At 41.6% G+C, this 26,078-nt stretch overlaps 1 protein-coding gene across 1 annotated transcript in view; it reads left to right on the top strand.

Annotated features, from left to right (window-relative positions):
• CWF19L2 (CWF19 like cell cycle control factor 2) overlaps positions 1-26,078 on the top strand; it is a 73,796-nt gene that overhangs the window by 12,723 nt on the left and 34,995 nt on the right. The window contains exons 4-10 of the mRNA XM_081860201.1: positions 2,044-2,157; positions 7,268-7,387; positions 9,095-9,179; positions 11,351-11,466; positions 13,243-14,039; positions 18,514-18,610; positions 18,974-19,066. Coding sequence (XP_081716327.1) covers positions 2,044-2,157; positions 7,268-7,387; positions 9,095-9,179; positions 11,351-11,466; positions 13,243-14,039; positions 18,514-18,610; positions 18,974-19,066 — 1,422 coding nt within the window. The remainder of the gene's footprint in view (positions 1-2,043; positions 2,158-7,267; positions 7,388-9,094; positions 9,180-11,350; positions 11,467-13,242; positions 14,040-18,513; positions 18,611-18,973; positions 19,067-26,078) is intronic.

Below are 26,078 nucleotides of genomic sequence, written 5' to 3'. Positions count from 1 at the left end.
TGTTTAATTTAAATCCCGCCACCCGACTGGTAGCATTTTGGTGTCTCTTAAAAATCTTAATCTCTTGGGCCTTTGCTGGGCATTGATGCCAACTGGGTGCAATAAGCGTATCTGTTTGGGCTTAACGTTGGCTGCAATTTTTTATTTTTGTAAGAAAGTTTTAATACGATCTTAATGTATTTTTCTACACCAAGAGAGTGCTTTCTCTGTTGTCATTATAAATCCTCTCAAACTCAACACCAGTGGCAGATACAATTTGTTCAGCGAATTGACAGAAAGTTGAGTTCACAGCAGTACATCATCAAGTTAGCACTCATTCCTGCTCACATTTGTGGGTGTTTCTGGAAGAAGCAGAAATTTGAGGCAAATTCCTCACTGTGTCTCTCATCACATCTCTGTAGTAGCCTCAGCACAGATGTCAGTTAGCCATTAGATATGTTGTCCTGCCAGGCAGAATGATGATGGTGGTGCTTTTAGTGGGATGCTTGGGGAAGGAAAATATTTCTTCAAATTTATTGCTTCTACTGACGCATTTTCAGTGGCTGTGATCTGTACCATAGTGCTGCTCAGGGGAAACGTCATACAAAATTAGAGCACGTGTTTTGCATGTGCAAGGTTCTAGGTTCAGTTCTTGGTATCTCTAGTTAATGGACCTCAAGTAAGCAGAAGACCATTGAAGAACTACTGCCAGTCAGACTCCATTATACTTGGCTAGTTTCACCACTGGTTTGACTTTGTGTAAGGCAACTCCTTATATCTGATGGCCAGGATGTTTTCTCTTAGTCTGTGAATTTACTTTGACCTGGTCTTATTTCAGTGTTTAGGTTCTTCTCATATAAAATCAGGGATTGAATCAACAATGCTGTTATATTTGTAGTGTTTTAATTCAGTACTGTTCACTATGTAAATTTTCACAGATTTTTTAAAAGCCCATTAAATATAAAATGTAACATAAATCAGGAACTATGGAGAGACCTGGTCTTAATTGAGATATTGGATTCCTGTCTCATTACATATGCTAATCATCTGCATACTATCCCTTCCTTTTTTCTGTAGGACTAATTGCAATCACCAAGAACAAACTTAGCTGGTCTCTAAGGTGCTACTGGACAATTTTAATTTTTTTTTAATGTATTTTGACGTTTTAAAAAACATCAAAATAAAACTGTAGCATCAAAGATATGCAAAGCACAAAAACATTCTTAAAACTCTAAAGACTGGGAAAATTAAAAGGGCTTCACATGATAGCAAAAAGACTGCAAATGAGGCACCAGGTGAGTCTCTCTAGGGAGGCTATTCAATAATTGTGCTACCCTTGAAAACATTATTTCCTCCCATCTTGCCTCTTTTGGCAGGGACACATAGAAAAGGGCCTGAGACGATGGTCTTACGGTCTGCAGGCATAAATGGAAATATGAGTCTTCAAGTGACTTGGCCCCAAACAGTTTGATTAGGTTTCTCTCCTGAATGCCTTCTTAATTCTGCCCCCATTTCATTTAAAAGAAAAGAATTGAAATGCAGTATTAATGTTGCCTTTTCTCTCCTCACCCCCATTCTATAGTGCTATAAACCCAGTTTTGTAAGAATCAAATGATACTGGGAAAACCTGCCTCATTTTTAAGAGGTCATTTTAATACAGGAAAAATACACATAAATCATTATTCTTTGAAACAGTGGGTTCAACGTTCAGTAGTCTGCAATCTTATTTAGCGTTGTATTAATGGTGATGGCATCCAAGCTAATAAATTGGTCCTGCTTTTCTTTTTGAAAAAAAAATATGCTTGAATGCATCTCAGCCATTCCTGACAGACACTTTTTATCTACATGTCTCCTGCTCGTGAATGCATGTAATGCCACCCCAATTTTATTAATTTGAAATTTCTTTCTACTTCCCTTTTTCTTCATGACATAAGGTAGCCCTCTGAAAGTCTGCCACTATTTTTTTTAAAACTGGACTGATTTTAAAGGCATAAAGACCTTTCAGTCTTTTCAGACCTTTCAGACCTTTTCAATTTACACCCCGCCTCTCCAATTTGTCTTTAGGATTCATCAGAGGAATGGGTGGAGGCTTCAGTTTCACAGTCTTCGAACACAGAAAAGGCCTGGAACGCGAGCAAGAAAGAATCAGATGATTCAGGAAGTCCCAAGGCAGTTCAGGTAAGCACCTGTGGTTAACTGTTCTGAAGTATTTAGGATTTCTTTTTTAAGACTTAAGGCTGAAACAGGTGGTGGTTTTCTTAACTTTCAGGGAAGTGGAGAGTTCTTTTGGATTGGAGAGTAGGGATTTTAATGCTTTTCTTCATGGCACTCATCCAGCTTATATTATCCACCCAGGAGCGGCACTCAAGGAATAAGGCAGGGAACCCACATACTTTTCTCTGCAGCTATGAGCAGGTTAGAAAGGTGATGGGTGATGGCTTAGGGTTGTATTAATGGTGATGGCTTAAATCAAGAAAATGTCACGGGAGAGCAGTCCCTCCCTTTGGACTACCCCTGAGTTTATTTATTAATTAAATTTCTACCCTGCCCTTTCTCTCAAAGGAGTCTATGGTCGGTATAATTAAAAAAAATACAGACGTATTTAAAGCATTTAAGAACAGTTTCACATTCTCTCAGCTAGCTAGTAATTTCAAGCCAAATGCCTGGTTGAACAGGAATCATAGAATTGTTGATTGGAAGGGATCCTGAGGATCACCTAGTCCAACCTCCTGCAGTCCAGGAATATGCAGCTGCCCATACAGGGATCAAACCTGCAACCTTCCTGTTATCAGCACCACAATGTAGCCAGCTGAGCTATCCAGGTGCTGTTTTTTTAAACTTCTTCTGAATTAATAATGTCGGGGACAGGTGTACCTTACCATGGTGGGTGATCCACAAAGGGGGGGGGGACTGCCATGCAAGTGTAAGCTTTTTCTTAGCTGAATTATTTTCTGACCAGTTATATAATTATTAGAGTTATTTCTATGTAGTAGAAAAATATTTAGTAGCCTAATTGACTCGATGCCAACAAAGGTCCGTATAGTTAAAGATATGGTTTTCCCAGTAGTAATGTATGGAAGTGAGAGCTGGCCCATAAAGAAGGCTTGAAGAATTGATGCTTTTGAATTATGGTGCTGGAGGAGACTCTTGAGAGTCCCATGGACTGCAAGAAGATCAAACCTCTCCATTCTGAAGGAAATCAGCCCTGAGTGCTCACTGGAAGGACAGATCCTGAAGCTGAGGCTCCAATACTTTGGCCACCTTATGAGAAGAGAAGACTGCCTGGAAAAGACCCTGATGTTGGAAAAGATAGAGGGCACAAGGAGAAGGGGACGACAGAGGACGAGATGGTTGGACAATGTTGTCGAAGCTACCAGCATGAGTTTGACCAAACTGTGGGAGGCAGTGGAAGACAGAAGTGCTTGGCGTGCTCTGGTCCATGGTGTCACGAAGAGTTGGACATGACTAAACGACTAAACAACAACAAAAATTGACTCAAACAAATTTAATATTTCTGAAACAAAAATGTGTATCCTGTGCAAGTGTTCTTGTTTATAGACTAATACTGATTGCATGGAAGTTTTGTGGTCACTATGATAATGCTTTATTATTAATCTGTAAGCTGCTCTGGGTGCATTTAGGGTGAAGAGGAGGGCAAAATTGCTTCAAATCTACTATATTTGAGCCTGTGTGGGTTTCCTAACTGTTGACTCTAGCCCTCCTAATCATACTACGAATTAGCTATTCCATTTGGCTGACGTACCCTGGAGGAATTGAATATGAGATATGTCAAGAAATCAGTGAGACAGGAAGAGAACAGCTGAAAAATTCTGCGTGCTGGTCTAATTTAAAAAAGAATTTGGCTGGTTATAAAGCTAGTTGAATGCTAATATGTGCTTTCTGGAATTCATATACACACAAAAGCTTTAGTTTTAAGAAGTGAACGTTCTGTTTTCCTAAACCTGTATTACAGTTTTTTAGGTTGCTTGATCATCTATTTGTCCACAAACTAATAATTAGAACATGTTTTAAAGAAGTCAGTTTATTTATTACTTCATGGCGAGAGGAAAAAGATGTTGGGGAGAAACTAGTGGGCCTTATTCACTTATGCATTGGGAAGCCATGTGCTTCACCAAAGTTTAGAAAGAGGTGGATCTATTTTCAAATGCTTTATTTCTGGTTGGTTCAACAAAAGTGTGGCAGCATTTCTCCAGCGATTAGGACTGTGAATGCACTGTGGTTAAATGTCCACATGCTGTCTTGGTTTTCTTTCATGTCACATGCCTTTGCATGTGACATGGATTACATGCAATCCTTCATGGATCACTGCCTTGTCGTGGTGAAGGGGCTTGAATAACTCAAGAGAAGCTCTGAGCTGTGCTGTGCAGGGCCAGCCAAGACGGACGGGTCATAGTGGAGAGTTTTGACTAAACGTGAATCACCTGGAGCAGGAACTGGCAAGCCACTCCGGTATCCCTGCCAAGAAAACTCCATGGACAAAAACAATAAGGAAATCAGCCCTGAGTGTTCACTGGAAGGACAGATCCTGGAGCTGAGGCTCCAATACTTTGGCCACCTCATGAGAAGAGAAGACTCCCTGGAAAAGACCCTGATGTTGGGAAAGATGGAGGGCACAAGGAGAAGGGGACGACAGAGGACAAGATAGTTGGACAGTGTTGTTGAAGCTACAAGCATGAGTTTGACCAAACTGCGGGAGGCAGTGGAAGACAGAAGTGCCTGGCGTGCTCTGGTCCATGGGGTCATGAAGAGTCGGATACGACTAAATGACTAAACAACCAACAACAACTAGCTGCTGTCCATTCTTGCTCCAGGGTTTTTTGGGGGACATAATTGCTCTCTAGGTTTCTCTGCTGCTTTATCATGTGAGGTTTTCACGCAAAGTTTGCTAATTTATATGAATTGTTATTCCTCTAGGCACTTGTGGCTAGTGGTTGATGAATTCTCTTTCTATAATTTCAAATGCTCTTTCTGGCTTCACTGATCTGGACAGGCTGTAAAGGTTGAGTTTTGACAACTAAGCAAAAATCTTCAGTCCAGGGGTTCACCCAAGGACTTGTTGGTCTGCAAATTCACACCAAGCTGATTCTCTGCAATTAAATTTTGCAGTGCATCTTCAAGGGTTCATAATTAATCAGTTGGTCTAGGATCTAGGGGTCTTAGTAGACCCCAAGCTTAACATGAGTTAACAGTGTGATGCAGCAGCAAAAGAAGCTAATGGTGTTCTAGGTTGCATTGACAGAAGTCTAGTGTCCAGATCAAGGGAAGTAATGCCACTGTATTCTGCCGTGGTCAGACCACACCTGGAATACTGTCTCCAGTTCTGGGCAACACACTTTATGAAGGAGGTTAACAAGTTGGAATGTGTGCAGAGGAGGGCAAACAAGATGGTCACGGTTCTGGAAACCAATGAACGGCTAAAAGAGCTGGGTGTGTTTAGCCTGGAAAAGAGGGGATTCAAAGTAGATATGATAGGCGTCTTCAACTATCTGAAGGGCTGTCACTAGGAAGAGGGAGCAAGCTTGTTTTCTCCTGCTCCGGAGGGTAGGACTCAAACCAATGGCTTCAAGTTACAAGAAAGAAGATTTTGATGAAACATCAGGAAGAACTTTCTGCTATTAAGAGTTGTTTGACCATTGAACAGACTTCCTTGGGAGGTTGTGGATTATCCTTCCTTTGGTGGTTTTGAAGCAGAGATTGGATGGCTATCTGCCATCTAGTCCAGCCCTCTGCAATGCAAGAATATAAGCTAAAGCATTCATGACAGATGGCCATCCAGCCTCTGCTTCAAAACCTCTGAGAGAGGAAACTGGTTTCCATAAGAAACTGACACTGCCTTTTGGAGAAAAGAACAAACGCCTTGACTCAGCTGGGGAACATTCCTGCAGATCTTGCAAGATTTTGGAACTCAACTTAAAATATTTGTTTTGGCAAGTTTTAGAGCAGGCTAGGGTTATTTCATTCTGTGGTATGGGTTTTTGATTCTGAATTGATTGCTTTTATGCTTGTTGTGTTGTGATGCCAACCACACCAAGCTTTTGCAGAAATTGGAATGTTAATTACAGTAACAAGCAGGAGTAGGGGAAGCATAGAAACTGAAACTCTACCTAAACGTTTGCCTAAGGATGGAGACAGATCCAAGTTAGCAGCTGGATTTTATATTTTCAGAATTGGGAGATCAATTGTTGATCCTCCATTGTTGAAAATGTAAATTCCAGTAACTAATTCAGATTTGTTGCCAGCAATCTTTGGGGCAGTTCAAGGTGAAACACCACACTTCATAGTATCTAGTAGACTGTAATTTGAATGTCTGCTGTCTCCTCTCACATTCCATCTTAAGGTGACCACTAAATGCGCCCTCCATGGTTTCAACATCAGCCAGCTTTTCTCCTCTTCCCTCTCACAACATCTTCTGAGAGTCCAAAAAGCTTGCACACAATTTTGTGACAAGAAGATTTTCCTAATAGAGGTATTGCCGTAATGTGGATTTACATTTTATTGTAAATCCAAATGCATTCTTGCTGCACCTTCCCTGTTCTGCCTACTTGCTGCCCCCCTCTGTGTCAGGAGTGCATCATCTTGTCTGTCTGGTGTGGCAGGTGCTACTGTACAGCTGCCAGTATCATCCCATTCATTTAATTTTTGTCCTAGGCTTCTGAAATTGCTTTTCTTGAAAGGCCTTCAACGCAGCCCTTGACACTGTAGACACAATTTTGTGCTTCCAAATGAAGGCACAGATAAATATGTACACTAATTGGAACCACTTAATGGTCCATCTGATGTCTGGGCACAGTTTCGAGTAGCTACTTGCATGAAAGCTCTGTAGTGCACCTGTGACCCATGATGGATGATGCATCTGCCAAATTGGCCTGGACACATACTGAAGCTGTGTGCAAAGAGAGCCATTTATTTTTAAGCACTCTTGGGTTTAGGGGTATGCAAATTCTCCTGGAGGAATGAGTCACAAAATATAAGACCCAAATGGAGGGAATGAAAAATCCATATTATTAATCTTGATATGAATTTGCATATGTTCTCACTCCCACATGTACCACCACACAGAAACACACACACAAGTATGAAAACAAAGAATATTAGAGGAATCTTGTCTATGAATTCTCATAAGACCTTTTAATGAAATTCCTATTTTATGTGTACCCAAAAAAAGTATTCAAAGTATCGACCGAGCATTCTGATTTCAACATCACAAGGTCATTACTGAATTTGAGTTGGTCATAATGTGCAAGAAATTATCTTGTTTTATTTACAGAGGGATGAGTGGATGTCCTTGGATTTTATGTCTGTGAAAACATTGTCTTCAGCAGCAATGAAGGCTGAAAAGCAAATGGAAAAATTACTGGAGAAACAGAAAGCACAAGAAGATCAACAGGTATGCTAGGTTCTTAACTAGTGTAGTGCTATAAGAAACTAGTAATTGTAGTAAGCTTACGGTACTTATTAGCTGCCTTAAACAAAAATTGGATTTCTTCAAGTAGCAGCCTTCTGTTTTGGGACTTTAGCTTTTTTTTATTGAACATCAGCATCAGGCATTGCTCTGCAAAATAAGTCATTGGTTCTTTGATTAACGTTCAGTAGACAATTTTGGTAGGCAACCTTTTTACTTCTTAATATGTTTAAAACAGCTCCCCACGGGCCCTAAACAAACTTGTCCAACAATCCTGATTTGTTCTATATTGGGTTTCCATTTTGGTGTCTAAAACATATCAGTCATGTGGTAAGAATATTAGCAAAGCACTCTATCATTTATATCAAGATAGTTTAAGTAAACCAATTCTTCATTTACTTTTTATTTGAATCTTCGATACTGCAAAGAAGTGATTGGATCACCCCCACCCTTATTTAATGCATTACAAGTTTGATGAAGCTAAAGCACTCTCCATTTTCAGTTCAGTTAGGGAATTTTATATTTTTTAAATGCTATTGATATTTTTGAATAAATTAAGAATCTTTATTGTTTAAAGTCACAGGCTATCACAATATAAGTACAGCAAACAATCATTTCGACTCATTAAAAAAAGAAATAAAGGAAACAAAACACACACACACAAAGGAAAAATATAAAACAGAAAAATAGTAATCTCTCCAATACAGATCATATGTAGAGTAAGGTCTATAGGTATTTAAAAGTGCCATCTTACAAAAGGACATCCCAGCTACCCACTTCCAGGGTTTTTGAATCCTGGCTCATATTTTCTTAGCAAATTTTGTTTTTTTTGGGTGGTAGTGAACACATATGTGCCTGCAAGCAAAATACATATCTGGTCCAGGAGGCCTCAATTTGACAGGCACCAATGGACACAATTAAGGAATTTGTACCTATGGTGCTCATATAAAAGACCACTTAGTAGCAGTAGTGGCTGGCAGGGCGGTGGAGGTGGGGTGTGGTCTCACAACTTCCAAACATGGTTTCTGCTCACTGGGAGAGTGAGGGGCAAGAGACCAGGACTCGCCGCCTGAAAAACAGTTTCTACGCTAATGCAATTCTGGTTCTAAACACAGCATAAGGGGTCTCTGTAGTATAGTGTATTTTAAAATGGGGTTTTAGAGTTTTGTAGGGGTTTTTGAATGTTTTATGTAGTTTTATGTAGTTTTGTGCTGGTTTTGTGCTGGTTTTATGTAGTTTTTATGTAGTTTTATGTAGTTTTTCCAATTTCATTGTTCCGCAAGGGACAATGACAATAAAGATATCGTATCGTATCATATCATATCGACCAGGAAGCTTGACACAGTGTGGGTATGGCAATGGAGCCTACCTTCAGTTCCTTCTTGCCACACATGCACCCCCTAACTTCTCCCCCTCTCCCTCCTGGTAAGCATCAGTGGTGCGTGGTGTTGAGAAGCCGGGAAGGCAACTGGTAGCTGCTGCTTAGTAAGTAATGGGAGATATCCTCAACCTCGCTAGATTTCATATTTTCGCAGCCACATATTTTTAAAAGCCAAAGCACAACATTTATAAAAAAGCTGATGCTCCATACAGAATTATTTAAGATGCAGCTAGTGTTGAAGTGCGCTTGGTATGGGGGTGAAGGGGGCTTCCACAAAGCTGCCGTTGATTTTGTTTCTGTTTTGTAAACAGGCCATTCTTTCTGAAAGAGAGCTCAACCCCTACTGGAAAGATGGAGGCACAGGCTTGCCAACGCAAGAGAGCACATCAGCAAAAGGTAACATCTTTTTATACAAGTTATAGGGCAGCTCTGTTTCTCTTCTCTGCAACCCCTTATTCATGCTAAAAGAAAACTAAATATTTGCATGCAGATTCTACTACGATCTCTGAATTAAAATCTTAGCACATATCCTTGCAGAATATATTTTTAAAACCTTGAGTAGCTTGACCTTCAGTTTGTACAGCGGAATTTTTCCTTGTGAACTAATTAAAACAGAAAACCTGATTGCGTTAGGACATGATGAACTGTTGTCGTCTCATTTGGTCTCTTTCATTCCATTACACACATTGTAGCTTTAAAATATTCAGCCGCTGAACTCTGTGAGTCCCATTTTCAGTGAAGTGAAATCGGGATGCAGTTGGTGAAGAATATTATTTATGTAACCTTTCCCCCCACTTCACTTCTTTCTCAAGGGTTATTTTGTCTGTTTGTGGTAAGAGCAGATGAGGGAAAAAAATGTACTTTTCAACACATTGTATCCACTTTATAAAATTGCACAAACAGTTGTGTTTTGAATGGTAGAGATTGTCATATGAAAGTTATTCCTCTGCCCTTTTAGAAAGACTTAACAGGAACAAATCCCATCTACCTATTATATCATCCAGAGAAATGTTTCGATATTTCAGTTCTGTGTATGTCCTGTTAAAGAGCCTTCTTTGCTTGGAGGTGAAGAAAGGTGGAATAAACTACCAAGGTATCCTTCTGGAGTGGCGGTCTGAGTTAGGGGAGGGTGGTTCCAGTCCTACTTGGATAGTCGTTTCAACAGGGTGATGCTTGGGGAGTCCTCTTCGACCTCATGGAATCTTGAATGTGGAGTTTCTCCAGGTTTGATTTTATCCCCCATGCTGTTTAACATCTACATGAAACCACCGGGTGCAGTAACCTGGAGTTTTGGATTGCATTGTCAGCAATATGCTGATGACACACAGCTCTACTTCTCCTTTACATCTGCAGGTGAGGCAGTGGCTGTGCTGGACTGTTGTCTTGCCTTGGTAATGGACTAGATGAGAGGCACTAAACTCAAGCTCAATCTAGATAAGATTGAGGCACTATTGATGGGTGGTTGCCTAGACTGAATGAATGGGAGGTTACCTGCTTTTGATGGGGTTACACTCCCTCTGAAGGAGTGGGTACGTAATTTGGGGGTGCTTCTGGATCCTTGGCTGTTGCTTGAGGCTCAGGTGGTCTCAGTAATGCAGAGTTCCTTCCATCAGCTTCAGCTGGCGGCCCAGCAGTGCCCCTGTCTGGACAGGGATAGCTTAACTTATGTTGTGAATGCTCTGGTAACCTCTAGGTTAGATTACCACAACTTATTATACGTAGGCTTTCCTCTGAAGGTGGTTCAGAAATTTCAACTGGTGCATAATTTGGTGGCTGCAGTATCTGACAATCAGATTCTGGTCTGAATTCAAAGTGCTGGTTTTGACCTATAAAGCCTTACGCAGTTCAGGACCGAAGTACCTCAAGGGCCACCTCTCTCCATGTGAACTGATCTGGACTCATCTGAGATCGTTCCTTGTGTGCCTACTCTATAAGAGGTCCGGAGGGTGGCAACACAAGTGGGGGCCTTTCCTGTGGTGGCTCCCCGTTTGTGTAGTCCAAAACATTTGGAGGGCACCAGATTGGCAAAGGCTGTGATAGAGCCAAATACTTCAGACTAAGAACTGCATTTGGGAAAGTAAGTCACCAAGGGGCATATTTGGGCAATTCAAGTTTAAATGGTTTAGATGTACATCTATAAAAAAAGGAATGTATGAAATAACCCTCATGCTTTCTTTATGAACGCTGCCTTATTTGTGATAATGAGTTTGCTTTCTATAGATTCCCTTTCCACGTTCCCAGTTTCTCAAGCAGAAACTGAATAACAATCTTCTTTCGGAGCCTCTTCTCTGAATTTGCTAGAATAATGATTGGCAAGAAGATGGGGAGCCTGTTAATTCTGCTCTCAACACATTTGAAATAGGACTAATATTAAAGCGAGTTGGGCTGTGTTTCCAAATAAGTGTAAGAACATGAGCTCAGAATGGAGAGCCGTGCCAGTGTGAAGTATATTTCTGGCAGAGCTAGCATATGTTACATCTGTGACGCACGACATATGTAGTTAGTGATAAGGTTATGATGTTAACTTGTAGTATGCAAATATCCCAATTAATTGCTTTCTTTTGTAGTGACAGCAGTCGAAGATGGTGGGTTAAGTTGGCTGAAGAAATCCTACCAAAGAATGAAGGAGCAGTCTGAGAGAGAGAAACGGGATTTGGAAGAAATTGTGGCTGAAAGATATGGTGTAAGTTCTGGAAGAGTACTATTTCCCCCTACCATAAAATATTAGTGCAGTGGAAAAACGTTGTTCCCTCATAAAGCATCAATAAGTAAATCTACCTTGTCTCAAGCAAAAAAGAAGGAAAGATAGAAAGGACCAATGCAATCCAATCTTAATTCATATGGTTTCAGTAGATATTGATGTAGATATAAAATTATAATTTATAATTGGACTCACAGGTATAGGTCCAGTTCTATAAAAGTAAGTAAACACTTCGTTTGTGATAACATATAGTTTATGTTTGATAGTGTTCACTTCATGGCTGCTGTCCAGCTGTGTGTGCATTAGTCAGAGCTCTGCAAATGTAGTCCTGTGCACAGAGTAGCCTATCTGTATTGGGCCACACATTTCCTCCAGTATCTCTAAATGGTTTCAGTGTATCCAGATAAGTACATTGAAAACCAGCATTTAGGATTGAATCCAGTGCAGCACTAAGTAACCATCCCATTAGTGCAAGCCAGCTTGCCTGTGTCTGCCCAAATCTGCTTCTGAGGATTAGGCAAATGCTCATATTAGAGAAACAACCATATCTGGTGCTAGTGGGTTGAATAGAGGGAGTGGAAGTCCTATTGTGCAAGTGTACATCCTTTCAGTGATGGGACAATTACTTAGTGCTGCCTTGGTTGCAAGTCTTAGCATTGTAGAGGCAGCTCACAGATATGGATAGGAGTGATAGAGAGACTAAGGCTGTAATTCAGTTGCTTGAATCCAGTCTTAGAATGGACCTATTGAAATTGATGGGATGTAAGTTAGTCATGACCTAGTCCTATTGATTTCAGCTGGGTTTTTTGTACGCATAACAGAGTCTGGATTCAGCCCCATGGAGTTAGCTTTGGATTATCTCCTGTTAAAACCAGTGGGGCTTTTGAGTTTGGGATTAGAGAAAATGTAAATCGGCCAATAAAATAGAGTTTTTTTCTGGTACTGTATAACACAGCCTTCCCCAACCTGCAGCCCTCCAGATGTTTTGGACTACAACTCCAGCTGGGGCTGATGGGAGTGCTAATTCCAGACACGTGGAGGGCACAAATTTGGGAAAGGCTGGTATAACTGATGTAGTGTAGCCTAGACTCTCAAGACTTCATGTTTGGAGACTGCAATTCTTCTGAATACCAGCCACTGGAAACGGCAGGAGCGGTTTCTCAGAGGCATCTTGAGATGAGCCACTGGTCTGATTCTACAGGCTCTTATGTTCTTATGACTTGGGTTAAAATGCCTGCTCAGCTATGAAGCTCACTGGGTGACCTACCTGTCCAATTTGCATGGGATTGTTGTGAATGGAGGGAGGGAATCTATGAGCTGCTTCAGGAAAGCATAGAATAACGAACTAGTGAATGATATTACAGTGGTACCTCGGGTTAAATACTTAATTCATTCCGGAGGTCCGTACTTAACTTGAAACTGTTCTTAACCTGAAGCACCACTTTAGCTAATGAGGCCTCCTGCTGCCGCCGCGCCGCCGGAGCATGATTTCTGTCTTCATCCTGAAGCAAAGTTCTTAACCTGAAGCACTATTTCTGGGTTAGCGGAGTCTGTAACCTGAAGCGTATGTAACCTGAAGCATATGTAACTCGAGGTACCACTGTGATGTTCTTGGGATGTTAGCAGACTTATATAGCTTGTGTGTCCGTTTCAAACATAGTTCGTTTAAGAAGGGACCATGCTGTTTTCGTCATGCAGTTACGTTCTCAATTGCTGCTTTATGCTAAAATGTCATATGCTTTCCCTTCTTTCTTGCAGTCAATGGAACAATTTCAGTCAAGACTTGAAGAAGCTGAAAAAGCAGTAGCCCCCCAGAAAGCTTATTATAGGAGAGGCTGGCAGAAATGGAAATATTCAGGAAACGAATGTAGTACGAAACAGGAGGAGGAAAAAGGGGAGCAAGAGGAAAGCAGTATAGAAAAACGTGCAGTGAAAGAACGACTGGAGGAGAGATTTAATAAACAATATTCTCCAGAACAGAGAAGTTACAAGAGAGACAGACCAACAGAAGATAGAGGACCAAGGCATAGCAATAAAGCCTATAGAACTGCAAAGGAGTCTTATCAGATAAGAAATTATGATAAACCTTTTTCAAGCCCTTTCAAAGCTGCATTTTTGAAACCTAATGATGATGGGGACCCAGGCAGCAGGCTGCAGAGTCCTGCATCCCAGTTACTTACTCCTAGTTTGATGAGTCGTGGTTTCAGAAAGCCTGGCTATAGCGATGATTCTACCCCAAGATGGCGCAAAGCACAGCCCAAGGAAGAGGATGCAAGAGTCACCCTGGATGAAAACCCACTAAAAACTGAAATGGCTGTTACCCATAGTGAGAAAGATTCAAGAAATAAACAAGAAGAGATACCAAAAGGTGCAGTTCCAAGATGGCGCAAAGCACAACCCAAGGAAGAAGAAGAAAGACCCACCCTTGATGAAAACTTGTTAAATACTGAAATGGCTGTTACCAGTAGGGAGAAAGATTCAAGAGAGAAACAGGAGGAGATCCCCAGAGGCGCTGTACCAAAAAAGGAGCCACTGGACAGCAAATCGTCTATCGGGTATTTAATTTTATTTTATTTTGTGGGAAGGTATTGACTATTTTTGCTTGAGGTTTACTTTTTAGGATTGCAACCTTTTCATTGCTGTTGATCATCACTTTTCTGCCTACATCCTGGTTAAGTACATGTCACGAGGCTTGTGTAATTTTAAAGAAAATAAACATTTTTTTAAAAAAGCTGTTGCTCCAAATCAGCCTAGAAACAATTTCCCGTTTATATGGAAGTCCTTCCCCTAATTCATGGAGCTCTGTAGTTACTCAATGGCAAGCGAAACACGTACGGCATTTGCTCAGGGGAACTTTAATCTATTTTTCAAATTCTGTAAGTTGAGAGCCGGCCTCGAAAGCAAATGAAGCCTTGCAGTTAAACAAAAGGGTGCCGGAAATTACGCTCTGTGTGCCTGGTGGGATAAGGCTTCCCTCTTGGCCCGCCTACCATCCACACACATATTTGTTGCAGGGACTATCACTATTATATACCACCCTTCATCCGATGATCACAGGGTATCTTACAGTATAAAGTCTAAACTCATAAAGGTGCCAGGTTACTTGAATAGAAAGGATGGGGGAGAGGAAATGTTGAAGGGGGCACCGGAAATAATTCATTAAGTCCAACATGCCCCTGAAGAATCACTTAATCTGAATGAATTTAAACCACTAGCCTCTTAAGACATGTTCCAAGGCTTGAAACACATGGGACTAAATCCTGTTCTGTGCTCTTTGGAGGTCTTTTCTGTCTCCTGCCCCTGGTCCTTGGATAAAACATAAGAGATGTAAAAAGTTTTAGGAGGCACAAAGCAAATATCGAGGGTATGATGCTAGTGGGTGCTGTTCAGCTCTGAACTTTTTCTTTGGGAAAAATCCACAGAACCTTTTATGTTAAAAAGCTATTAGCCTTGGTATAAACTTTATCTCTTGTTAGTATGTTTATTTCATTTGTATGCAGACAACATGCTTTTCTTTTCAACTTGGATGGCAATTGAGTGTGTCTGTACACTGCGAAATAGTTTTTTGTTTTTTTAGTATTCTGCCCAAGAGAAGGGATGTGGAGCAAAGTGTTTCTGATTCTTCAGGGTGAATGGCACTACCTAGATGCGAAGTTGATGATACCACTTACTTGAAATACTTGGAAGACTGAAACACTTTGTGCTACATTTACGATGCACATTTAGACAAACCTGAGTTGAGTGGATTCACTTTCTAACCTCTCTCTCTCCCAAGCATTTGCATTTCCTGTACAAAAAACTTTTAAGTCTCAAGAAACACAAACTTCATAGAATCATAGAATCTTAGAGTTGGAAGGGACCCCGAGGGTCATCTAGTCCAACCCCCTGCAATGCAGGAATCTCAGCTAAAGCATCCATTACAGATGGCCATCCAACCTCTGTTTAAAAACCTCCAAGGAAGAAGAGTCCACCACTTCTTATGGGAGTCTGTTCCACTGCTGAACAGCTCTTACTGTCAGAAAGTTTTGCAACTTGAAGCCATTGGTTCAAGCCCTACCCTCCAGAGCAGGAGAAAACAAGCATGCTCCCTCCTCCATGTGACAGCCCTTAAGATATTTGAAGATAGCTATCATATCTCCTCTCATTCTCCTTTTTGACAGACTAAACATACACAGCTCCTTCAAGCGCTCCTCATAAGGCTTAGTTTCCAGACCCTTGATCATCTTGGTTGCCCTCCTCTGCACACGTTACAGCTTGTCAACATCCTTCTTAAATTGTGGTGCCCAGCATTGGACACAGTATTCCAAGTGTGGTCTGACCAAAGCAGAATAGAGTGGTACTATTACTTCCCTTGATCTGGAGACTATACTTCTGTTGATGCAGCTTAGAATTGCTGCTGCATCACACTGTTGACTCATCTTAAGCTTGTGGTCCACCAAAACCCCTAGATCCTTTTCACATGTACTGCTAGTAAGCCAGGTGTCCTCTACCCTATATTTGTGCATCTGGTTCTTCCTGCCTAAGTGCAGGACCTTACATTTGTCCCTGTTGAAATTCATTTTGTTAGCTTGTGCCCAGTTCTCCAGTCTGTTAAGGTCATTTTGAATGCTGATTCTGTCTTCTACAGCATTAGCTACCCCTCCCACTTTGGTGTCATCTGAAAATTTGATGAGCATCCCCTCAATTCCTTCATCCAAGTCATTTATAAAGACGTTGAACAACAACTGGCCCAGGACAGAACACTGCGGCACCCCACTTGTCACTTTTTCCCAGGATGACAAGGGACCATTTATGACTACTCTTTGGGTTTGGTCAGTCAGCCAGCTACAAATCCACCTAATAGTTACCTCATTCAACCCACATTTTATCAGCTTCCTCGCGAGAATATCATGGGGGACTTTGTCAAAAACCTTACTGAAATCAAGATATACTATGGCCACAGCATTTCCCTGATCCACCAAGTTTGTAATTCCATCAAAAAAATAAATCAGATTGGTCTGGCATGAGTTATTTTTGAGAGACTCATGCTGGGTCTTAGTAATCACAGCATCCTTTTCTAAATGCTCACAGACCAATTGTTGGATTATCTGTTCTAGGACCTTCCCTGGAATCAATGTCAAGCTCACTGGTCACTAGTTACCTGGGTTTTCCTTTCCCCCATTTTTGAAGATGGGGACAACAATTGCCTGCCTCCAGTCTGTAGGGACCTCACCTGTTCTCCAAGAATTCTGAAAGATAATAGACAAAGGCTCTGAAATTACATCTGCAACCTCCTTTATTACCCTTGGATTCAGCTCATCGGGCCCTGGAGATTTCAATTCATTTAAAGTAGCTTCTATCTTGGGCTGCAGCTCCCTCTTTACATCATTTATTCTTTTATCCTAGCTCCTCTGGTCTACACCTCCTCCCAGAATCAGTGTCCAAGGTTGAGAGCATGGAAGCAATTTTGCAACTCTAATGACAAAGTGTGTTTTGTGACTGTCTTACTTCTGTGCATCACATTCCTCCAGGGTTAGACTCTTGAAATGGGCAATCTTTATCCACCTTGGGGGGGGGGCACCCAAACTATCTTGGTGCTCAGTCTCAGCCAACTCAGCTCTATCAAGTAACTCTGCATGTTGTCCTGGTGCTTGAGGTGTGGCTAGGCAGGACTCAAGTTGCTGCACCCTCACTTCCAGCAAGACAGCCAGCTTCCACTTGCTACAATTGTATTGTTGCTTGTTCTCTGGCAGAAGGACAAACATGGCACAAGTGTTACAGGTCACTGCAGCAGCTCCCTCACCCTCCATATTTCTGGTCCTATGCACACCAAGAGACAGAACTCTGGGCCTCCCCCGCTAAACGCCCTTGCAAACGCCCCAGATTGCGAGGTCTGTTTGCGAGCTCCCAGGATCTGCACTGAGCAAAGTTTGCTGCTGGTTGCTAACTCCTCCCTTAGCCTGGGAGTTAGGAGTACAACTTGCAGTGTATTGGGTAGCCCACTAGAAATGCATTGGATTTGGCCTCGAGGCATTGGCAAAAATGATGTGTCCTTGCTTAAATTTAATTACAGAATTAAGTTTAAGGTGCTACCCAGTAGACTTTTTCATGTGCTATTTTGAGGCTAGGGCAAGGAGAAGGTTATAATACAGTGGAAATAAAAGGCATGGTTACTTCTAAAGAAAGAATTTCTTTAGTCTCAAATAGCTGTGGAATTGTAATTGAAGGGTTCGGATTTGGAAGAGAAACCCTAAAGATGTTTCTCCCATGACTTGGAGCTACTAAAATGTGCATTAAATGTGCTCATTAAGTTCATCTTTGAGCAAAGTAGCCTCTCTTTATAACGGGGAGGAGAGACAAATATTGATTTAGTTGTCTTTAAGTTTCAATTAAATATTTAGAAGCCTTAATTAGCTGCCCATTAATTTTCTTCTTAAAGCTGCTTTCATCTTTATGAAGTCCTGCAGCCAAAAACATTAAGAAAAGGGGAGTGGCGTGGGGGGAATGGGAAGAAAAAGTCATGAGCTTGGTGCTCTAATGTGTGCAGATATCAACCACACTTGTTTCTGTAATACTGCAAGAGTATAAAAATCTGATACAGTAACACATCGCGCAATGATTACTTTATTAATGAATTGTGATAAGGGATGGCTTACATTGTTAAGGGCTTATAAAATCCACTTCTTTTCTAAATAATGTTTTACATCTGGAGAAGCAGTTCTTTCTAAACTTGAATAAAATACGAAGTCAGAATTACTTTACTAGGGGATGACTCATTTACTTTGTGATTCTTCACTGCTGTCATGGGTCAAACAGATATTTAGCAGATACTTTCTTATCAATTAATTTACAGAATTTTACGATAGCATTGTAAACAAATAAAGATCAACTATGTAGGTATAGTAATAGAAGAAAAGAAAGGTACTTTGTCTATAACAACATTCTCAACTTTGCATTGGCCTTAGTGAATGGGGGTGCATGTGTTGATTACGTATGTTTTCTCTATTTCTCCTCTTCTGTATGCTGCATGGCTTGTGTGTGTTTGACCAGGTCTGTTTCAGAGGATGAAAAGCCCCAAATTCTTAGTGATGAGGAGATGAACAAATTGGGAGCCAAGATTGTAAAAGCAGAATTGATGGGAAACAAGGTATGTAGAACAAGAGTATTGAGTGTGCTTAATTTATTGCTATATGTTCAGACTGAAGCACTGAGAGTTGAAACATATACTAATAAAGAGAGATCTTTGTTCAAAGCATCTGGGAGCCCTGAAGCCTTCAGATAATTAAGCCCATTTACCAAAATGTACATTTAATTCCTTCAGTGGGTTTCACTGATTTGCCTTTGGTACACATAGCAGCCAGAAGTGAAAGCTCTTGATGCTTGTAGTAAGGATTGTTGACTGCTGCAAGGTGTTTCTTGAAAAGTGGCATATATAAAAATGAAAATCTGTATATGATGCATTTGGTATTACTAGTGAAACAAAATTCAACAATATTTGTTCTCTTTAAAGGATTTAGCAGGAAAGCTTCAGACCCAGCTTGACAATGCACGCAGGTTGAAAGAAAGCGGAGCACAGACTCGAGCTAGAAAGTTTGAGAAGGAGGTAAGGAAACCATGTCCTGTATGTGTTTTGGAGTCTGGAACAAAAGCAGCAGTGACAGAATTGCAGCACCTAGAGCTGTGGTGTCGTTGAATATGGTTTGTTAGCATCGGGAGAGAGTACCTACAAAACAACCAGTAACCAATGCTGTGTGCTAACATATTATCTTCTGGAGTGAAGCTGTGAAAATCTTTAAGACACAGTTGAGCACAGCAAATGCCATGTTCAACTAAGTTTATACATTCAGTGGAGAAGGGATGTGGCTCAGCGGTAGAGCCTCTGCTTGGCATACCAAAGGTCCCAGGTTCAATCCTTGGCGTCTCCAGGCAGGGCTGGGAAAGGCTTCCTCTCTGAAACCCTGGGGAGCCACTGCCAGTCAGTGTAGACAACTCTGAGATGGACCCAAGAATCTGAATTGGTATACTATACTCCTAATCTGCATGAGTGTTTGCATATCTTGTACATTGGGGGATAAATGCTGCTGCTGCTGCTATGCCATTAGTGTACCATATTTTTCGCCCCATAGGACGCACTTTTTCCCCTCCAAAAATGAAGGGGAAACGTGTGTGCGTCCTATGGGGCGAATGCAGGCTTTTGCTGAAGCCTGGAGAGAGAGAGGCATCGCGCACCGACCCCTCTCGCTCTCCAGGCTTCAGGAAGCTATCTGCAAGCCTTGCAAGCCCGGCGGGAGGTCCCGCCGAGCGCACAAGGCTTGGGGGGGCAGCCTGCTGCCCGAAGCACGCGGAGCCCTCCAGAGGGCGCCCCGTGCTTCGGGCGAGTGTCCGCAAGCCTCGCGTGCCCGGCGGGAGGTCCTGCCAGGCGCGCAAGGCTTGGGGTGGCAGCCTGCAGCCCGAAGCACGCGGAGCCCTCCAGAGGGCGCCCCGTGCTTCGGGCGAGTGTCCGCAAGCCTTGCGCGCCCGGCAGGAGGTCCCGCCGGGCGCGCAAGGCTTGGGGCAGCAGCCTGCAGCCCGAAGCACGCGGAGCCCTGCGGAGGGTGCCCCGTGCTTCAGGCAGGTGTGCACAAGGCTTGGGGTGGCAGCCGCGGCTGGGGGGGGGGGAAATAATATTTTTTTATTTATTCCCCCCCCCCTAAAAAAACGAGGTGCGTCCTATGGGCCGGTGAGCCCTATAGGACGAAAAATACGGTATATGGAGCTCCACAGAGTAGCATAAGCCAAAGAAAACCTCCTGTCTGAGGAGTTTACAGTCTAAATGTAGGCAGTGGTGGGAAGGAAGAGGTAGGATAATGAAGGATGAATGTGAGCAAGTACCGTTTCACATACAGTACTTAGGCTTCATGCCAGCTGATGAGGAGGACTAAAGAGGTTAAGCCAAAAGGCCTTAGCTAAATAAGTGGCTTTTATGCTGAAGTCTGAAGGAGGAGAGATAGAGAGGTAGCACCACCTTAGTATTGTGAGTTCAATGTTTGGGAATATCCAGCTACAAGAAGATTGGATGGAGTCTTCTAAAAGATCAAGAGACCAATTTCTCTCTGAGAATCTGAGAGATTTGTGGCTTACGGCTTGGATACAAAGAGCTACACTAGTAACACAGTCGTTGACTCCTCCACTCTCCGATGCCTTGCTTTGCAGCCGCATTTTAAAATTTTTACTTTTGTCTTCTATAATTGCTGTGTGTCAAATTTTCTTTAGAACAAGATTTGTAACTATTTGAAGTTAATTTGAGGATTCTAATTACAGATAGGTAGCCGTGTTGGTCTGCCATAGTCAAAACAAAACAAATTCCTTCCAGTAGCACCTTAAAGACCAACTAAGTCAGTTCTTGGTATGAGCTTTCGTGTGCATGCACACTTCTTCAGATACACTGAAACAGAAGTTTCCAGACCCTTCTATATAGTGAGAAGGTGGGGAGGGGTATTACTCAGAAGGGTGGTGGGAATGGGTGATTGGCAGATAGCTGTGATGAGCCTGTTGACGACTCTTAACGACTGCAATAGGTCTTACAGGAAAAAGCAAGGGGTGAAAAGGTGAAAAATGGCTTTGTCATGTATAATGAGATAAGAATCCAAGGTCTTTGTTCAGACCAGGTTTCTCCATGGTTTTAAGTTTGGTGATAAGTTGTAATTCAGCAGCTTCTCTTTCCAGTCTATTTCTGGAAAGAGAAGCTGCTGAATTACAACTTATCACCAAACTTAAAATCATGGAGAAACCTGGAGAAACCTGGTCTGAACAAAGACCTTGGATTCTTATCTCATTATACATGACAAAGCCATTTTTCACCTTTTCACCCCTTGCTTTTTCCTGTAAGACCTATTGCAGTCGTTAAGAGTCGTCAACAGGCTCATCACAGCTATCTGCCAATCACCCATTCCCACCACCCTTCTGAGTAATACCCCTCCCCACCTTCTCACTATATAGAAGGGTCTGGAAACTTCTGTTTCAGTGTATCTGAAGAAGTGTGCATGCACACGAAAGCTCATACCAAGAACTGACTTAGTTGGTCTTTAAGGTGCTACTGGAAGGAATTTGTTTTGTTTTGAGGATTCTAATGTTAAGTCAGGGAGCGTAATTCAACCTCTTTGGTATCGCTGGATATTTGTGCAACATTGTGATTCGCAATTAACAGTTCACAAACTTGGGCATTTATAATTCGCAAAAATCTTTCTTTGTCCCAGTTCTGTTACACGAATGCTTAACTAACGCCAGTGTTAAGTAAATTAGGGACAATCTTAGGGAAAATGCATTTTTCTCCTTCTTCTGTAAGCATTAAGGCCTGGAGATTGCATCTTGCTGGCAGGTTGCTTATCTCAGTATCCAGAGCTCAATCTGATGACTCCTGGATGCATCCCCAGGGAATGGTGATATTCTGCAACAGCCCTGGCCTACTGGCTCTCTGTTTAATAGCAAACATTCATCCCACATCCCATTTAAAACCACCGCTATCTTGATTTTTCCCCGATTGTGGCATATTGTGGTCTTTGGTTAGGAAGAGCTGTAGGCTGATGATACATGTAGTGGAATTAATAATATTCTACAGTGCCTTTACTTCCATTATTTCAGTAGTCATAGAGATGAATCAAGTCTTGCGTTGGAGAGGAGTGATTGTATCAGGTTTGATTAATTTGTTTATATGCTCAGCTATGATATGTTTGTTTTAATAAATATACTTGATAGAGGAGTGTGATCCACGGTTTGTAATAGCTCTTTCTCATTCTTTGTCCCCAACATGCTTCTTGTTGTTGTCGTTTAGTCGTTTCGTCATGTCCGCCTCTTTATGACCCCATGGACCAGAGCACGCCAGGCACTCCTGTCTTCCACTGCCTCCTGTAGTTTGGTCAAACTCATGCTGGTAGCTTTGAGGACACTGTCCACCCATCTCGTCCTCTGTCATCCCCTTCTCCTTGTGCCCTCAATCTTTCCCAACATCAGGGTCTTTTCCAGGGAGTCTTCTCTTCTCATGAGGTGGCCAAAGTAACTGGAGCCTCAGCTTCAGGATCTGTCCTTCCAGTGAGCACTCAGGGCTGATTTCCTTCAGAATGGAGAGGTTTGATCTTCTTGCAGTCCATGGGACTCTCAAGAGTCTCCTCCAGCACCATAATTCAAAAGCATCAATTCTTTGGCGATCAGCCTTCTTTATGGTCCTGCTCTCACTTCCATACATCACTACTGGGAAAACCATAGCTTTAACTATATGGACCTTTGTTGGCAAGGTGGTGTCTCTGCTTTTTAAGATGCTGTCTAGGTTCCAAATGTGATCCACCTGGAGCAGGAACCGGCAAGCCACTCCAGTATCCCTGCCAAGAAAACTCCGTGGACAAAGACAACATGCTTCTTAGAAGTGCACTATTTGGTTGACATAGTTTTTTCTCCAAAGGAGTTTTAACCTTCCCACCTCCAAAGATTTCAGGCAGTTTTATGGTAGATTAAGCTTTTAAATACTTTTCTGTATTGGTAAGGTGCCTAAGCTTTTCCTTGTTACGATGTTCCCTGTCAAAAGTAAGCATTTTAAAATTGTTGAATCTTCAAAGAAGCATTAGGAAGCAAACTGAACTAAATAAATGTCCATGCGTAAGCTGGAAGAAAAAACTAATTGGCAATCTAGGACACCTTGATCAAATTTCCTGCATTCACACCTCTAAAGTATGTCAGTATCTGACATCAACCTAAACTTCACATTGTGGACCTGTAATCATAAATCATAAATCAACATAATTCAACATCCTGGTTTCAGTGTTGTTAGCTCAAGAGCTTTAAGGCAAGAAATACTAATTTTGCTTTCAAGACTGCTGGATCGACTGGAATTCATTTGTTATGCAAAAGTTCTCCTTAGGATAACACATAAATGCACAAATGCAAAAAAATCAAATTAGCTTTTGACCTCCCAAGTCTACACAGTTATAATACAGAAATTCCTGTGACAATTCTTCTGTAGTTTTTTTAAAGCTGGCTACTTCAGTGATGTATAGTTTTAAACAGCCAGCCTTTCCTTTTATTTTTGGCATTCAAATAACAAAAGCAAATCTCTTTACTCCAATGTGATTGTTTCAGATAGTTCTTTAATAATGATGCATGAGCCATAAGAAGGAAATTAAACTGAATGCAAGCCAAAAACAGAATTTCTGGTAGTTTCCTTGGAATTCTTAAGAGAATATTTATTTATTTTCCCCATTTTTGTTTAAAAATATATGCTTATTTGCAAGTAAAAACACTCAGAACTTGCAGTAGCTGTTTCAGAGTGTATATGCTCTGAGATCTTAACAGGATTAGTAATTCGACTATGGCATTGACAGTTTTGTAAAATTCTGGGTATGTTTTGAAAGTTGATTGTACACAAGAAGTATTTGAAATTTACCTTCAAGACTGAAATCATCTGCTGCCCCTTGAGCATGGTACCAAATTGAAAAATCAACTTAATACAGATTTGTGGTGTTCCAAGGCTGAATTACAGTTTCAAAATTTCTGTTGATTGTTCTCTCTGAATCTGTGCAGTTCTTCTCTTCTTTAGGGACCACTGTAGATGTAATGATTTGAGCATTACCTCCCTGGAATGAATTCACTTCCTCCCACGTTAAGAGAAGCTAAGGGACAGGCTGCCACACACATTAATCACAGTTAATTAAAATGCAGTTCTGTGCATGCTTTCAATAGTTCTTATTGAATCCAGTAGGGCTTACTTGGTAAATATGCATAGGCTTGACTAGTTAACCGACTTCAAATGCTGGTTAATTGGGGGACTTGGTTAGATTTAACCAGTGCTATTTTTCTAGAAAAAGAGGTGCTGGAACTCACCATGAACACCTCCCCTTTTCTCTTTGAATGGCAATGGTGTCTACCTGAGAGGTGCCGGAACTGAGTTCCTGTGAGTTGCTTCTGAAAAGCCCTGGATTTAACACTGGTTAATGTAACCCTTGCATTGTTTAACGGGTGGTGGGGGAGCACGCAGTCCTGCAGCACACTCCAAATTTCTTAAATATGCTGATAAGATCCTTCCTTCTTATGTCTGCAACAGCCCTAAATGTCCTTTGTGCCTCCCTGAGCAGTTAAACTTCTGCCTCTTCTACTTTTAGAAGCTACTAATGCAGCAAAAATAATAATGAGCATGTCCCGTTCCCCCCCCGCCCCCCCAATTCATGCTCATGTTGTCAAGGACAATGTCACCTTGTGAAACATGGACATTTAATTTCAAGACACAATAAATGACTTCCTCCAGGCTAAGGCCGGAACCAACAACAGGAGACGCAACTATTATAGCTACATGGGGCACAGGTTCTGATCCAAATAATGCTGTAATTAGTGTGGTTTTATATTCAATATCCTGTTGACGTTGGGAGGAAATGACAGGAACAATTACAAAATTAAACATCCTAGAAGGTGCACAAAGTTGATACAGGCACTGTAATAGAGGCTCGGGTTAAATACACACCACAAACTGAAAAAGTCAAGCTGTCGAGTAGAGGCAGAGGGGAAGAAAGCTTGCTTAAAATGGAAGAAGCAAAAGCAGGTGAGCCGTGCCTGCAAGCATGACAAAATGCATAATAAGGCAGGCAAACTCTGAAATTTGACAAGTGACATGTCAGAGATATACTAGTAAGAATACAGTTCGTTTTATGAATCTGCCAGAGACTTCTGGGGACTAAGCCATCTTAGGAAAAGATAAAATACATCATATATATTTGTACCGCAGCAGAGAATACGCTGTTCAGGATCTTCATAGCAACAATGTGTTCTTATTTCAGACATTAACAAGAAAAATTTATGCCAGAGATTTTATTACAGGTGATTAAATCTTGAATGTTTTTCAGAAATTGCGCAACAAGTATAAGAAACGACATTGTGAACAGTTTGTCAGTAGTACTGGTAGTTAATGGCAGAGGCAAAATTGGCCAGATTCTCTTTCTTTCCATGTCTCTAAATTTTGGGTTGCTTTTAGACAATCCCTTCTTGTAGTTGTCCTTGCTTTCAGTCAGTCCCTAATATTCATTGAAGAGTCCTGGGCTAGGAAGAGGAGAGCCTCTAGAATTGCAGGTTCTGTGCCAAATGGACTGCCAGCCAGATCTTTTATGAACTTACCCAGTCAAGATTATTGTCTGCACCTATGCTCAGAATAATGCCAGCACCTTCACAGGTGAGATGGATAGAGACAAGACAGGGCCTTTCAGGACATAAAGCACCGTCATGGAACTTTCTTCCAGATTACTAGACTCAGTTGGCATAGACAACCAATAACATTGTTCGTTTTAATAGGGCTTGCTGCAGCTGTTTCGTTGACATGTTGGTTGAGTTTAATATGCTTAATTTTGTTGCCATATTTGTGTTTTTTATGTTGGGAATCTTTGAAGCCGAGAGGCAGGATGCCAATGTTTTACATAGATAATATGGTTAAAAGGAGAGATTGTTATAATGCCATTTTTACTCCTCTCTGGAGGCACTACTTGAAACTATGGGTTGTATGCAAAACAATGTCAGTGGAGTTCCCCTGGGGAAGCAGCACTTATGTTTCCTCTTCTCCCCCTGCTTGCCCCCCAAACTTTCTCCAGTGGGTTCCCCATCCCCCC

The sequence above is a fragment of the Podarcis erhardii genome (genome assembly GCF_964252035.2).
Source record: "Podarcis erhardii genome assembly, chromosome: 4".
In the NCBI taxonomy this organism is placed as follows: domain Eukaryota; kingdom Metazoa; phylum Chordata; class Lepidosauria; order Squamata; family Lacertidae; genus Podarcis; species Podarcis erhardii.
Note: the sequence above shows the minus strand (reverse complement) of the source record. Positions and strands in the feature narration are given on the sequence as shown.